This window comes from Bufo bufo, chromosome 1 (assembly GCF_905171765.1).
Source record: "Bufo bufo chromosome 1, aBufBuf1.1, whole genome shotgun sequence".
In the NCBI taxonomy this organism is placed as follows: Eukaryota; Metazoa; Chordata; class Amphibia; order Anura; family Bufonidae; genus Bufo; species Bufo bufo.
Window position 1 is genome coordinate 464,441,513 of NC_053389.1, and position 17,219 is coordinate 464,458,731.

Sequence of the window (17,219 nt, forward strand, 5' to 3'; positions counted from 1 at the left end):
GACATGGGGCAAGGAACTCTAGGAAGGTGTGATCACCCAGATTGACATGGATGTATGCAGCCAATCAGCATCCAGCCAGCCCTGTGATGTCACAGCCTTATAAATACGGCAGCCATTTTAGATTCTGCCATTTCCAGCGTTCTGAGTGCAAGGACAGACGTGAGAAGGCGCTAGGGACAGCAATAGGAATAACCTCATTGCGAACAAGGAAACTGAAAAAACAATTTATAAGTGCAGGGAAAGGATAGGGAGGAATTATTTTTACAGCATCTTAGTGCAGGGAGAGACGTCAGAAGGTGCTAGGGACAATGTTAGAAAAGCAATTTACAAGTGCAGGGAAAGATTATTTGGGGATCCAAATAGCCATTATACAGCTCTGTCATTCCAGCAATTTGTTCTTGGGGTGCAAGTGCTATGTTGAAAAGCCTTTAGTGGCTTATATCTGTGGAAAAAGAAAATTATATTCTCAGTTCACTTCTGCAGTTATGTGTTGAATGCATACAGAAAAAAATATATATACGCACTTAACTGGTGCACTTATTTGTGGCAAAAGCATTTAGTGGCCTATTTCAGTACAAATAGAAAAATATATTCTCAGTTCACTTCTGCAGCTATATGTGTTGAAAGTGTTTAGAGGCCTATTTCAGTACAGAAAGAAAAATATATACGCACTTCACTGGTGCATTTGTGGCAAAAGTGTTTAGTGGCCTATTTCAGTACAAATAGAAAAATATATTCTCAGTTCACTTCTGCAGTTATATGTGTTGAAAGTGTTTAGTGGCCTATTTCAGTACAGAAAGAAAAATATATACGCACTTCACTGGTGCATTTGTGGCAAAAGTGTTTAGTGGCCTATTTCAGTACAGAAAGAAAAATATATACGCATTTCACTGATGCACTTATTTGAGGAAAAAGCGTTTAGTGGCCTATTTCTGTACAGAAAGAAAAATATATATGCACTTCTTTGGTGCATTTATTTCTGCTAAAAGAAAGGATGGCCTTATGCCTATCCCATGCATGCTTAAACTCCGTCACTGTATTTGCAGCTACCATTTCTGCAGGAAGGGTATTCCATGCATCCACTACTCTCTCAGTAAAGTAATACTTCCTGATATTACTTTTAAACCTTTGCCCCTTTAAAACTATGTCCTCTTGTAGAAGTTTTTCTTCTTTTAAATATTCTCTCCTCTTTTACCTTGTTGATTCCCTTTATGTATTTAAAAGTTTCTATCATATCCCCTCTGTCTCGTCTTTCTTCCAAGCTATACATGTTAAGGTCCTTTAATTTTTCCAGGGAAGCATTACCTTGCAATCCATGTACTAGTTTAGTAGCTCTTCTCTGAACTCTCTCCAAAGTATCAATATCCTTCTGGAGATATGGTCTCCAGTAGTGAGCACAATACTCCAAATGAGGTCTCACTAGTGCTCTGACATGAGCACCTCCCTCTTTCTACTGGTAATGCCTCTCCCTATACACCCAAGCATTTTGCAAGCATTTCCTGCTAGTCTATGACATTGCCTGCCTACCTTTTAAGTCTTCTGAAATAATGACCCCTAAACCCCTTTCCTCAGATACTGAGGTTAGGACTGTATCACTGATTTTATATTCTGCTCTTGGGTTTTTACGCCCCAGGTGCATTATCTTGCCCTTATCAACATTAAATTTTAGTTGCCAGATTTTTGACCATTCCTCTAGTTTCCCTAAATCCTTTTCCATTTGGTGTATCCCTCCAGGAACATCAACCCTGTTACAAATCTTTGTGTCATCAGCAAAAAGACACACCTTACCATCGAGGCCTTCTGCAATTACGCTGATAAAGATATTAAACAATATGGGTCCTAGAACAGATTCCCGAGGTACCCCACTGGTAACAAGACCATGTTCTGAATATACTCCATTGACTACAACCCTCTGTTGTCTGTCCCTCAGCCACTGCCTAATCCATTCAACAGTTCTCAGTTCACTTCTGCAGTTATATGTGTTGAAAGCGTTTAGTGGCCTATTTCAGTACAAAAAGAAAAATATATTCTCATTTCACAGCGGTTATATGTGTTGAAAGTGTTTAGTGGCCTATTTCAGTACAAAAAGAAAAATATATTCTCAGTTCATGTTGGCGGTTATATATGTTGAAAGCGTTTAGTGGCCAATTTCAGTACAAAAAGAAAAATATATTCTCAGTTCACTGTGGGGTTATTTGTGTTGAAATCATTTAGCGGCCTATTTCAGAATAAAAAGAGAAATTTATTTTCAGTTCAAATCGGCGGTTATATGTGTTGAAAGCATTTAGTGGCCTATTTCAGTACAGAAAGAAAAATATATACGCACTTCACTGGTGCATTTATTTCTGCTAAAAGTGTTTAGTGGCCTATTTAAGTACAAAAAGAAAAATATATTCTCAGTTCACTTTTGCAGTTATATGTGTTGAAAGCGTTTAGTGGCCTATTTCAATACAGAAAGAAAGAAATATATGCACTTCACTAGTGTAGTTATTTGTGGCCTAAAGTTTTTAGTGGCCGATTTCAGTACAGAAAGAAAAAAATATACGCACTTTACTGGTGCACTTATTTGTGGCAGAAACATTTACTGGCCTATTTCAGTACAGAAAGAAGAATATATTCTCACTTCACTGGTGCATTTATTTCTGCTTAAAGTGCTTACTGGCCTATTTCAGTACAAAATGAAAAGTATATTCTCAGTTCACTTCTGCAGATATATGTGTTAAAAGCATTTAGTGTCCTATTTCAGTACAGAAAGAAAAAAATATACACAATTCACTGGTGCACTTATTTGTGGCGAAAGCGTTTAGTGGCCTATTTCAGTACAAAAAGAAAAATATACTCTCAGTTCACTTTGGGGTTATTTGTGTGAAAGCATTTAGTGGCCTGTTTCAGTATAAAAAGAAAAATGTATTCTCAGCTCACATCGGCGGTTATATGTATTAAAAGCATTTAGTGGCCTATTTCTGTACAATAAGAAAGAAATATACGCACTTCACTGGTGCAGTTATTTGTGGCAAAAACGTTTACTGGCCTATTTCAGTACAAATTGAAAAATATATTCTCAGTTCACTTCTGTAGTTATATGTGTTGAAAGCGTTTAGTGGCCTATTTCAGTACAGAAAGAAAAATATATTCTCACTTCATTGGTGCATTTATTTCTGGCAAAAGCGTTTAATGGCCTATTTCAGTACGGAAAGAAAAAAATATACTCACCTCACTGCTGCACTTATTTTGGCAGAAGTGTTTAGTGGCCTATTTCAGTACAAAAAGAAAAATATATTCTCAGTTCACTTCTGCAGTTATATGTGTTAAAAGCGTTTAGTGGCCTATTTCAGTACAAAAAGAAAAATATATTCTCAGTTTATGTCGGCGGTTATATGTGTTGAAAGCATGGCTGTGAGTTAGCAGGGTGGCAGCAGTTGGAGGTCGGGAGCAAAATGTCGCAGCCTATCTGCCCGGGAAGTAGTGGTTCAAGAAAGCAGCGGTGGAAGCAGTCAGTCAATGAAGACTGTTGGAGGAAAATCACCTAATCGGCGGTGTGGCAGTTTTTTGTTAAGCCGCCAGAGGAGGTTAAGATGGCCATATGTAGAATATGTAGAAGGAAGGTGAAGCGTGGCCAGGGTGCCAATGTTGGCACCACAGCCCTGTGTCAACATATGCAGGGTCACCATATGTGGTATCCTGATACTGCTGCTGCTACTGCAATCTCCACACTAGGTCACGCTGCCACTCTGTGGTATGCTGATGCTGCTGCTGCTACTGCCATCTCCACACTATGTAATCTTGCCACTCTGTGGTATCCTCCTGATGCTGCTGCCGTCGCCACCTCCAGACTCGGTCATTGTGCCACTCTGTGGCCTCCTCCAGATGCTGCTGACACCACCTCCACACTCTGTCACTGGGCCACTCTGTGGTCTCCTCATGCTGCCGCCAACTCCAGACTTGTCATTGTGCCACTCGGTGACTTCCTTCTGATGCTGTCACCACCTCCACAGTCTGTCATTGGGCCACTCTGTGGTCTCCTCATGCTGTTGCCAACTCCAGACTCTGTCATTGTGCCACTCCGTGGCCTCCACCTGATGCTGCCAACTCCATACTCCGTCATTGTGCCACTCGGTGGACTCCTCATACTGCTGCCACATCCAGACTCGGTCACTGTGCCACTAGGTGGCCTCCTCCTGATGCTGCAGCCATCTCCACACTCTGTCATTGGGCCACTCTGTGGTCTCCTCATGATGCTGACAACTCCAGACTCGGTCATTATGCCACTCAGTGGACTCCTCATACTGCTGCCACCTCCACACTTTGTCTTCGTGTCACTCTGTGGCCTCCTCTTGCTGCTGCCAACTCCATAATCGCTCGTCGTCATGCTACTCTGTGGCCTCCTCATGCTGCTGCCACCTCCACAATCTTTTATCATCGTGCCACTCTGTGGCCTCCTGATGCTGCCACCACCTCTAGACTCGGTCATTGTGCCACTCGGCGGCCTCCTCATACTGCTGCCAACTCCAGACTCTGTAATTGTGCCACTTCATGGACTCCTCATACTGCTGCCACCTCGACTCGGTCATTGTGCAACTCGGTGGCCTCCTCCTGATGCTGCTGCTGCCACCACCTCCACACTCTGTCATTTGGCTACTCTGTGGTCTCCTCATGCTGCTGTCATCTCCAGACTCTGTCATTGTGCCAATCGGTGGCCTTCTCATACTGCTGCTAACTCCATACTCTGTCAATGTGCCACTCGGTGGCCTCCTCATACTGCTGACCCCTCCACACTTTGTTGTGGTGCCACTCTGTGGCCTCCTCATGCTGCTTCCACCGCCACAATCTCTCGGCGTCGTGATACTCTGGTCTCCTCATGCTGCTGACACCTCCACACTTTGTCTTCATGCCACTCTATGGCCTCCTCATGCTGCTGACACCGCCACACTTTGTCTTCATGCCACTTTGTGGCCTCCTCATGCTGCTGCCACCTCCACAATCTCTCGTCGTCTTGCTACTCTGGCCTCCCCATGCTGCTGATACCTCCAAACTTTGTCTTCATGCCACTCTGCGTCCTCCTCATGATGCTGCCACCTCCACAATCTTTCGTCGTCGTGCCACTCTGTGGCCTCCTCATGCTGCCGCCTCCTCCAGACTCTGTCATTGGGTTACTCTATGGTCTCCTCATGCTGCTTCCTCCTCACCCCTATGTCATAGGTCCACTATGTGGACTTCTCATGCTATTCCCACCCTCCCCGCTTCATGACTGGGCCACTATTTTGCCTTTCAGCCTGGCTGACATCATCATTTATTTGACCTTTCTTCTGATCTGTAAGAAGGAAGGAAAAATGAGGCGCACAACGGATCCTGTCTGTAGCAGCTGTAAGGCCTGTATGGTCCCATCAGATTTGGCTTATTATTTGGTAGTCAAAAGCAGGAGAGGGTACAAAACACAAAAGACATGCAAATATTCCATTCACGTGTCATCTCTGTTTTAGATCCACTCCTGTTTGTTTTGGCATTAGCAATACTGATGGATTTTTGAGCAAATACTGACCGAGTGAAGGCGGATGCTCCACTGACGAGATCCGTTTTTGTGGGTTTTTGTTCTGATGGATCAGAGGAAGGCAAATAGTGACGTCAACACAAACTTACTGCTGACACCCTCTCCACTCTTTCTGGGGGGCTCTACTTGTATATGCGTTTAATAGAACAGGTTCTGTAGACATCTATGTGGAATCAGCTGGTGTAAAACAGTGTACAGTGTGAAACAGTGTAAATGGAGTGCGCTTCTTCTTGATGCTAACATCGACCTGTAAGGCTGAGCTCATACTTGAGTTATTTGGTCAGTTTTTGCCCCATGACTGCCCAAATAAATGAAGTGTGCAGAGATTCTAAGAGTGACGCCTGTCATCTGCATGTCATACAGATTTACAGTATTATTTCACTACCAAAGCAGACCCCCTATGCGTGTTACTACAAGGCACAGTGTTCTACACCACTATAAAGGCTCTCAGCAGCCAGGAAATAGCCCTTTTCTAATGTAAATCGCCGCAAATATATTCGGATCCAAACAAATTTTTCCCGAAAAATTTGGCGAACCAGCAAATCGAAGTTTTGAAAAAATCTCATCTCTATTATTACCAAATAAAGTGACACATGTCAGATTTCAAAAATGTTGCCTTGTCCTTAAAGGGACACTGACAGGCCCAATAAGCATATTTAGGTATATATATGACAGTACAGGTCTTATCAAGTGTATTAAAATCATCTAAGTATCCCCCCTGTCCACCTTATAAATACCGAAAAGTAAAGTTTTATAACCTGCTTGTCTCGTCTCCAATCTGCCCAAGGGGCGGCGTTTCATCTCAAAATGAGCCCAGCCAGCCGCTCCCAACTGCCGTTCTGAAGCCCCGCCTGCGTACAGACAGTCTGCGTCTTAGAGGCCGCTGCAGCCTCTGCTTTATGCGCATGCGCCGGGCACTTGAGTCGGGGAGAGTTGTAGCCGCAGCCCAGCGAAGTGAATATTGATGAGCTGGGCGGGGCTTCAGAACGGCAGTTGGGAGCGGCTGGCTGGGCGCATTTTGAGATGAAACGCCGCCCCTTGGGCAGATTGGAGACGAGACAAGCAGGTTATAAAACTTTAGTTTTCTGTATTTATAAGGTGGACAGGGGGGATACTTAGATGATTTTAATACACTTGATAAGACCTGTACTGTCATATATATACCTAAATATGCTTATTGGGCCTGTCAGTGTCCCTTTAAGGTGAAAACTGGCTTGGTCCTAAAGGTGTTAAAGAGCCAGGACAAGAAATAGAATTCATGGAGGAACTTAAAAAAATTCTAACCAGAAAACCATGCACCTGTTTTTTTTTTTTTAATAATACATAAATAAATAAATAAATATATAAATAAATAAATAAATAAATACATACATAAATAAATGAAATAATACATAGAATATTCACATATAGACTGTTAATGTATTGTAAAAAATATTTTTTTTCATGGACATTTGCGTTTAAGTCAGGGTGTTCTATTCCCAGATCTTGCTTTGCTATGGACCCTTCCTTTTTCAGTGCAAACATTGACCACCTCATCTATCTCAAGTGATAACCTATACTAAATCTGATCCATAAGTACCAAACAATTCTATTAGGAATCTGGTATTTAGAAAAACTTTATACAATAAAAAAACTGCTTATAACAGGAGTTGTAGTTTCCACAAATATTACAAAAATCTGGATATTATGACCTCAGGATTTGCCAGCTTGCTCTCCTCAAAGTAAACTGGGTATTTACATGATTTTAAGAGTTGGGTTTTCAATTTGAATGTAGCTAGGGATGGTGTAGAGTTTAAAGCGTAACTCAGTTAAAGAAAAAAATGTGCATAATAGCTGTGCTTCATTGTATAACCAAAACTGTGAAGGAGTAGGAGAAGTTATTCCCTCTTTCATCTGCACAGCTAGATGCATTTCTCTCAGAAGTCTGCCAGTACTATACTGGAAGTGACTTTTTTTCTTTGCCTTACTTCCCACCTTTTTCGCAATAGGGAGCTTACAATAGCAGATAAGGGAGGGAGAACACACAGACAATCAGAATGCTCCTTTGTTCTTGAAAAGCTGTGAAGAGGCTGTGCTTCTATAAGGGCTCAGAAGCTTAGCTAACTCTGACAGCCCTCATTTCCAAAGAACCATCCCCTTTCTCTCTGTTTTCTAGAGATGGAAGTTGCCTAACAACAGAAAGTGGACTGCAAATTAGGTGGAGATGAGACCCCTAGTGGCCATATCTTTGCAGCTTTTTTCAAGTGGATGCAAGCATATTTTTTAAATGAAGTGATTTAAAAATTTGCTAATTCCACAATTTTCTTTTAAATTAAACTGTATGAAAGTAAAGTGACTCTTTAAAGTCACACAGCAGCCATTGTGTCTGAGGGGGTCCAAAATCCCCTCTGCCAAATAAAAACACACCAGCATTCTAAATGGCACATGGTAGGTAAAGAGGCATTTTATAGATTTTACACTGGAGCCTGTTCCCTGGGTGCTGGGTGCCACTGAGAGCCATTTACCTTGACCAGGATATTTAGATACAGGGCTAAAGTAGTAACCTGAACCTTTGCCCAGTAAAGTTTTGATATGGCCAATTAGCAGTAAATATAATTTGCAAATAAAAAGGTGTAATTTTCATGTTACTATATAATCCCACACCACTAAGGACATGGATCTGAGAAAGCCTTCTGAAGATCTAAACTGAACCCTCTGTGACACAGGCTATGAACCCTACAGTGATGACATTTATAGTTCCATTTAAAAGTAGTATGGTAGAATGCCAAGGAGCTTTTTATGCAAATTGCAGATAGACAAGTTAGGCAAAACAGTCATATATTCCCAAATAGAAGAAATAAGGACTTCAATGCATACCAGTCTACATTCTTTAAAACTCTTATGTTTCCTACCATGGTTCTGTTTCCAATACATACCGGTAATAATTAATATGTTTACCAATCAGCTAGGCAGATCTGGAAATTGTAAGACTTACACTATATATGGAATGCAAGAATAAAACTGAATTCTCTGTATGTCTACCAGAAGGTCAAAGGGGAGAAAAACATGTCTTACATGGCTTGCCTTGTCTCCTTTTTTACTGATTTGTTACTTTTTCTTATCAGGAGAGAAATTATGTCCCATGCTATGTTTGTCTACGAAAGAAATGTTGGTTCATTGCTCTCAACCTTCCCAGACAACATTATGGAGCCAGCTTTAATATTATGGCAAACATATAAAAGATCTAAGACTTCCAGAACATTATGTGAACTGATTGAAATAGAGGGCATTATGAAAACATGACTGAAATGGAATTGGAGGAAGCATTAGTGATGCATTTGAGATGAATGCAGGAAAAGGGTGGGGTGTATTAAATTGCTGGACAAAACATAGGACTAAAGACTGACTCACTTTCCTGACCTTAATAATAGAAAAAAGAGAAATGAACACCGCACCATATTCATTAGTTTGTTACACCAAAAATGAAAACATATTAACACCATCCTAAACATTAATCTGCCCAGCACTGTCCTGGCAGGTCAATCCCTAAAGTCCTTATGTGCTGCATTAAAGATAATTTAAAGCAACAATAAAATAAAGAATACCAGAACCAAAAATAATCTGGTTGAGAGTGATTTCAAAGTTAAAGTCTTTGTTCTAACAGGAAAAGTATGTTTACTTTTGTTCTTAAAATATTCAACCCCTTCTTGAACTGTCGCAGTATGTTTCCTTCAGTTCTGCATAACGCAGAATAGTGATGATAAGCATAATATTGTTAGCATTATGTATACAGCAAAGTTATCCAAAATAATCAGAATTTTTCATCATTTTAGTGATGATCCCTTGTCATTTTTTCTATTACTAAATTATTGAAATTGCATTTCCATTTGCTTGGTAATGATAATAATAAAAGCAATAAAAATAAAATAAAAAATAAAATAAAATACATTTTTTACAAGAATTTGAACCGTTTTGATTCAATAAAAGGGCTCTTTTGAAATACATAACTAAAAATGAATGAATTGAAGCATCCAAAGAGGAATTCAATCCGAATTTTAGGCAAAATTTGATTTGCCACGAATTTTAATTTCATCGTACTTCATGGTAACAAATCGTTTTTTTCCTAAAATGGTGGCTACATGTGTTACAAAATGAAAGTAAGAAGCCCGGAATGTGATATGACCCATAATGTAGTACAGCCATCCAATCTGCAAATAGCCATGCCGTGTAATGTCACAGCCCTATAAAAGCCTCATCCCGCCTGGTCATTTTACTGTGAGATGAGCATAGGGAAGATGTGGCAAGTGCTAGGGACAGTGGTTAACAAAGCTTTTAATTGTAGAATATTGGATAGGGCAGTGCAGCGACAGTGTAGGGAGAGATTGTACACACTGTAGTGAGAACATAAGGAGACTGCAGGGACAGTACACGCTGAGTGTAATCGCCCTGTGCATCTTGTTCATCTGCTGCACCATTCATACGTAATCTATTCTGTTATACATAGACTTAATGTGCGTCCGACTCATTGTCAATAGGTGGTCTAATATATAGGCACATTTATTTAGTTCACTTGCTGCGCCATTAATACTTAATCTGATTTAATCTAATAGATGAGCAATTCTATTAGGCCCTGATTCATAAATTGGGGTGATACACCTGCCTCATTCTACTGTTTGCAGTGTGTTCGCATTGATTAATAGATAAGCTATTCTCTTAGGCCCTGATTCACAAAGTGGAAACAGCACAAAAAGCAGATTTTCCCACGAGTAGTTTTTTTGTCAGAGAAATTATTATTTCATCAGAAAAAATATTCTTTTAGTGAAAACATTAGTCTTTTAGTGAATAAATTAGTCTTTTACCAAATAAATTAGTCTTCTCCAGGATTACAATCTCCTATCCCTATGACAAACAACGTTGAGCGGGTAACCTGCGCCCGTCGGCAAAGGGTAGACAGACGGCGATTCCTTCAGTGCAGAGAGTGTGCAGCCTCGGACATGTAAGGGCATCACAGAACAGTTAGTGCTGAATGCCACTTGGCCCTTCAGTAAGATGAATGTGGGTCGCCTGTGGTCAAATAACTGCTTGTATTTGGGTTAAAACCAGATGGGCCAAACTTGGTGAATGGATAAAATATGGCAGCTGGATTATTACCATAAAGAAGGAGTCTAAACCACACAAATCTCTCCACCAACTCGACCCAAATTCATTGTAGCTAATGCATTATTTTAGTTAGGGTTTTGCATTAGTATTTGATCAGAATGTATAAGCCAAAAGCAGGAGTGGGTCCAAAACAAAGATGAGATGCAAATAATTCCATCAGATTTTATCACTGGGAGTTTCACACTCAGGACTTACAGCGTGAGTATTCAGCAGCTCTCGTCCTGACCTCCCAGCACTAACGGGGTCGCATAGCATTATATTGATTTATAATTAGTGATGAGCGGCATAGGCAATATTCAAATTCGCTATATTTCGCTAATTTTTGGGCAAATATTCGCCATAAATTCACAAATTCTAGAATTCGATTTCCAGTCATTATTTTCTTGATTGCGAAAATCGGCAATGTAATATATTTGAGATAAAAATTTGCGATTAGAATATTCGCGAACAGCACTAAGCGGTAGGCAACTTTCCTATTGGTTGCTAGGGATGTTGATAAGTGCTGATATTCGCAATAAATTTGCAATAATTTTGTGATAAATTTGCGATTAGAATATTCACGATCAACACTATTCACGAATATCTAGCCCTATATTCTAAATATTCGTGAATTCTCGAAGTGGCGATATTCGCAATTAAAATTCGCTTTTCGAATATTCGCGTTTAGCACTATTTATAATGCTATGTAACCCTTGGAGGTCTGGAATGTATTGGATAACACTGACAGCATTATGTCAGTGTTATCCAATACTTTCCAGAACTGTAAGGGTTACATAGCATCATGAATCAATATAATGCTATGTGACCCTGTCAGTGCTGGGAGGTCAGGACGGGTGCTGCTGAATTCTCACGCTGTGAGTCCGGAGTGTGAAACTCTCTTGTCTGAAAGGTGCCTTATCATACAGGCTTTTAGAGAAATATGACATTTAAAAAAAACGCTATAGCATTACTTCTCTTATTCGTGGCTGCCAGTGTTCCGTGTTATTAACAGAAAAATTTCCAGTTCCATTAAATGTGAAGTCTTCAGAATTTTTACATTTCCACTGAGGCAAAGATAGTATTGCTAATGTTGGTGTAATTAAACTGAATGTCCCTCCTTGTAGAATAGGCAATCTGGGGATAAATAAGAAAATAATTAGTTAATTAAAATGATTTTCATCACCTAACATAATATATAACAAAGGCCGAAAAAATTTGTCCATCCAGTTCGTCCTGTTATCCTACAAGTTGATCCAGAGGAAGGCAAAAAAAAAAAAAGTGAGGTAGAAGCCAATTTTCCCCACTTAAGGGGAGAAAGATTCCTTCCCGACTCCAATCAGGCAATCAGAATAACTCCCTGGATCAACGACCCCTCTCTAGTAGCTATAGCCTATAATATTATTACACTCCAGAAATACCACCTTCTCAGGCAGAGAGCTCCATAGTCTCACTGCTCTTACCGTAAAGAATCATCTTCTATGTTTGTGCACAAACCTTCTTTCTTCCAGACGCAGAGGATGTCCCCTCATCACAGTCACAGTCCTGGGGATAAATAGATGATGGGAGAGATCTCTGTACTGACTCCTAAAATATTTCTACATAGTATCCCCTCAGTCATCTTTTTTCTAAAGTAAATAACCCTAATGCTGATAATCTTTCAGGTTACTGTAGTCCTCCATTAAAGTTATTACTTTAGTTGCCCTCTCCAGCTCTGCTATGTCTGCCTTGTTCACAGGAGCCCATACTGTAACTGTACACAGTACTCCATGTGTGGTATGACTAATGATTTGTAAAGTGGTAGGACTATGTTCTCATCACTGGCATCTATGCCCCTTATTGATGCAACCCATTATCTTATTGGCCTTGGCAGCAGCTGCCTGACACTGGTATTTACAGTTTAGTTTGCTGTTCACTAAAATTCCTAGGTCCTTTTACATGTTATATCTCATATCCGAAGTGACCAACACATCTTCAAACCGCCCTCCTCTTAAATGCGCTGTAGGATTGGTACCTGCAACTGTTTCTCTGTGGGTGGAAATTCCTCTGCCAGCACCCGCAACAGCAGAATGCAGCATCTCTCGAAGCAAGGCCTGGAAATGCTGCATTCTGACAGCCCTCTGTGGTGCTGGTAACATGTCTGCTATATTGTGTTTGTACCAGGGGTCTAAGTATGTTGGCACCCAGTTCTGGTCCTTGCCTTTTATGCTTTTTATACAGGAGTCCCTCTTCAAACACTGGAGCATGAAGGTCCCCATTTGCACTAAATTGGAAGCGGTGAAGTGCCCTGGCTCCTTCTCATCTCCCAGGAGAATGTCGTCCTCGGTCTCCTCCCACCAGCCACAGACAACACCAGGGATCCCAGAAAGGTTTAAAGCCTGCTCTTCTTGTTCCTCCTCCACCCCCCAGGCACCATCCTCATCTGACTCCTATTCAGACTCCTGCTGTCACGACTGTGACTGATCCAGACAGGTCTGGGAGGAGAAGGTCGCAGCGACTTGCTACTCGCGATAGCTTGTGAGTTTGCTCCATGGTTCAGGGTATGTCATCTGGGTTTTGCCTTGTGAACCTTTTTGTCCTGACTGGGAGTTTGTAGGCATCCTTCTCAGGTGAGTCCTGTCTGCCACTCCCAGCTACTATATTAGTTTCAGTTTCACTTGCAGTCATTGCCAAATATACTCCTTACTTCCAGTGCTACTCTGACCTTGGAAGGAGATCGTTTGATGGTGTTGCTGTGGAGCTCTTGTCCAGCGTGGACTGTCGTGTTTGGGATCGCCTTCTCTGCTCGTGACTGGATAAGTCTATCTCTGCTGTTGTTTGTTTGTTGCTGTCTTCCCCTGTTGTTTTCCTAGACGTGAGTGATGGTGACTAGCGCTCCCATCGGCCTTTCCCCAGTCAAGTCTTGTTAGGGCGACTGAGGGTTTAGGCATACTGCTCGCCGCACGGGTTCACACCCCGTCTAGGGTATCAGGGCAGACAGGTGCCAGCTTAGGGTTAGTCAGGGGTGGCCATTCTATTCCCATCCGTAGATAAGGGTCCCCCTTCCCCTCCGTCTGGTGCGACACGACTGCTGCTGGGATAGCGGTCGTGACAGTATATCTGGCCTTTTAAAAAAAAAGTGACATTTCTTTTTTTTTTTTTTGCTTGCTGTTTTGCTTTGTATTTTGTCTGTTCCACTATGGATCCGGTTTCGGTTTTGGCGAAACAATTACAGGGGTTATCCCTTGAAGTGGCAGGATTAAAAGCAACAGTGCTGCAGCAGCAATCCTTGGGTTCCACCGTTGCTACGGGAAACCAAGGTACTCCTGAGCCAAAAGTGGCTTTACCTGATAGGTTCTCAGGAGGGAGAGACCAATTTGTAACCTTCAGAGAAGCTTGCAAATTGTTCTTCAGGTTACGCCCTAGATCCTCCGGCGGTGAGGAACAACGGGTGGGCATTGTATTTTCTCTCCTGCAAGGAGATCCGCAGGCTTGGGCTTTCTCCCTACCATCAGACTCTCCGGCCTTACGATCAGTGGAGGAGTTTTTTGAAGCCCTGGGTCTCGTATATGATGACCCGGACAGGGTCTCAGTGGCTGAGTCTAAGCTACGTAGACTTCGGCAAGAGAACCGGTCTGCTGAACTATATTGTTCTGAATTCCGTAGGTGGGCTACTGATACGTTATGGAACGACTCGGCCCTTAGGAGTCAGTTCTGCCAGGGGTTGTCTGAAAAATTAAAAGACGCGCTGGCGGTATACGAGGTCCCTGGGTCTCTTGAGGCTGCTATGTCTCTGTCCATATGAATCGACAGACGACTCAGGGAGAGACTATTAAATTTTACGGAGGCCTCTATAGGGCAGGGATTGGTCTGTTATGGTCCAGTCGAACCAATGCAAATAGGGGGCGCCACTAGACGGGTGAATCCTCCTAAGTTCCGCCGTAGGTCAGAGGTTTGTTTTCGTTGTGGGGGGAGGGGTCATTTTGTAAAGGTTTGTCCCTCAGAACCCAAGAGACCACAAACAAAGGAGCCGCCGGAAAACTAGAGTCCCCAGATTGTGCGGAGGAGAACAGTCTGGGCGTATTCGTTTCCTCCATACGCATGTCTCAGTTTTTGTTGTCCGCTACCGTTGAAGCGGGCAATAAAACTGAGATCTGTTCCGTCTTTTTGGACAGTGGGGCGGGGGTCAACTTGGTGGATTCACGGTTTGCTCAGGCTCTGGGTTTTACTCCGGAACCGGTATGCAGAACTATTCCTGTTTTTGCCATCGACTCCTCCCCTCTTACTCAGAGAGAGTTAACTCAGATCATCCATAATATCCATCTGCAGGTAGGGGACCTCCATAAAGAGCATATCTCTTGTTATGTCCTGGACGGTCTTCCGGCTCCTATGGTATTGGGGCTTCCCTGGCTGGTGACTCACAATCCAGTGGTGGATTGGCAGGCCGGGGAGATTGTGGAGTGGAGTGAACATTGTAAGGACAACTGCTTGAGTAGTAGGTGCTCTACACTCTCTGTAACATCTTTACCTGCCTTTCTGTCAGATTTTATGGATGTGTTCTCTGAGAAGGGTTGTCAGGGGTTACCACCTCATCGTCCATATGATTGCCCGATTAATCTATTACCTGGGGCAAAACTACCTAAAACCCGGTTATACAATCTTTCCGGCCCGGAGAGGAAGGCTATGAAAGATTATATTTCGGAGAGTTTGGCTAAGGGACACATCAGACCCTCTTCTTCACCTGTGGCTGCAGGGTTCTTTTTCGTTAAAAAGAAAGATGGGGGCCTACGTCCTTGCCTGGATTTCCGGGAATTAAACCGGATAACTATCCGAGATCCCTATCCTCTTCCTCTCATTCCCGACCTCTTTAATCAGGTTGCTGGTGCTAAATGGTTCTCCAAAATGGATCTCAGAGGAGCCTATAACCTGGTTCGCATCAAAGAGGGGGATGAGTGGAAGACGGCTTTTAATACTCCGGAAGGGCATTATGAAAATCTGGTCATGCCATTTGGTCTTACTAATGTGCCTGCGGTATTCCAACATTTTGTCAACGATATTTTTAGTCACCTTATCGTGAGATTTGTTGTGATATATCTTGATGACATCCTGGTCTATTCCCCGGATCTGGATACTCATAAGATCCATGTGAGACAAGTGCTGCAGATATTAAGGGCCAACAAATTGTTTGCTAAGTTAGAAAAATGTGTGTTCGCCGTAAAAGAACTGCCCTTTCTGGGGTATGTGTTGTCAGATTCAGGTTTCCGCATGGAACCGAGAAAGTCCGGGCGATTATAGAGTGGGATCTGCCTGAGAACCTGAAGGCATTGCAGGCTTCCTGGGGTTTGCCAATTTTTATAGAAAGTTTATAAAGAACTATTCCTTGGTGGTCAAACCACTGACGGACATGACCCGAAAGGGATCCGATTTTTCCAAATGGTCACATGCAGCCAAAACTGCCTTTGCATCTCTGAAGGAGAGATTCACCTCGGCCCCTATTCTCGTACAGTCAGATGTCTCGCTTCCTTTTATTGTAGAGGTTGATGCATCAGAGGTGGGGGTGGGAGCAGTACTATCTCAGGGCCCGTCCCCTGGTGAATGGCGTCCGTGTGCTTTCTTTTCGAAGAAATTGTCTACTGCAGAAAGGAACTATGATATTGGCAACAGGGAACTTTTGGCTATTAAGTTGGCTTTTGAGGAGTGGCGTCATTTTTTGGAGGGGGCGGTTCATCCCGTCACGGTGATTACTGATCACAAAAACTTATTATATCTGGAGTCTGCTAAACGTCTCACCCCTAGACAGGCTCGGTGGTCGTTATTTTTTACTAGGTTTAATTTTGTAATAACCTATCGCCCGGGGGCAAAAAATACTAAGGCGGATGCATTGTCTCGAAGTTTTCCTGGAGGGGGTGATGTTGAGGTACCAGAGCCCATTTTGCAAAAGGGGGTGGTGGTCTCTGCATTACACTCAGGTTTGGAGGGGAGGGTGTTGGAAGCTCAGGGGGACGCCCCGGCCTCCTGCCCCTCGGGTAAACTGTTTGTGCCAGAAAATTTACGACTGGAGATACTAAAAGAACACCATAACTCCACACTGGCAGGACACCCAGGTAGTAGGGCAACCTCTGAGTTAGTGTCTCGTCGGTTCTGGTGGCCTAAATGGCGCCAGGAGGTGTTGAATTTTGTGTCTGCATGTGCTACCTGTGCTCGTTCTAAGGTAGATCATACTCGTCCGGCAGGGCGTCTTTTACCTTTGGCCATCCCCAACAGGCCTTGGACGCACCTGTCAATGGATTTCATTACGGATCTACCAGTATCAGCGGGGAAGACTGTTATTCTTGTAGTTGTTGACAGATTCAGTAAAATGGTGCACTTTATTGCTCTTGCCGCATTGCCTAATGCTAACACACTGGCTCAGGTTTTTATTGACCACATCGTGAAGCTTCACGGGGTCCCTTCCGATATTGTTTCGGATCGTGGTACCCAATTCGTTTCTAAATTTTGGAAAGCTTTTTGTTCTCGTTTAGGGGTTCGTCTGTCGTTTTCTTCATCTTTCCATCCGCAGTCCAACGGTCAGACTGAA

At 42.6% G+C, this 17,219-nt stretch overlaps 1 protein-coding gene across 2 annotated transcripts in view; it reads right to left on the bottom strand.

The window, feature by feature from the left end:
- LOC120979732 (solute carrier family 23 member 1-like) overlaps positions 1–17,219 on the bottom strand; it is a 652,539-nt gene that overhangs the window by 523,684 nt on the left and 111,636 nt on the right. For both annotated transcript variants that reach the window (XM_040408688.1, XM_040408682.1), the window contains exon 4: positions 11,638–11,800. In XM_040408688.1, the coding sequence (XP_040264622.1) occupies positions 11,638–11,800 (163 nt within the window). The remainder of the gene's footprint in view (positions 1–11,637; positions 11,801–17,219) is intronic.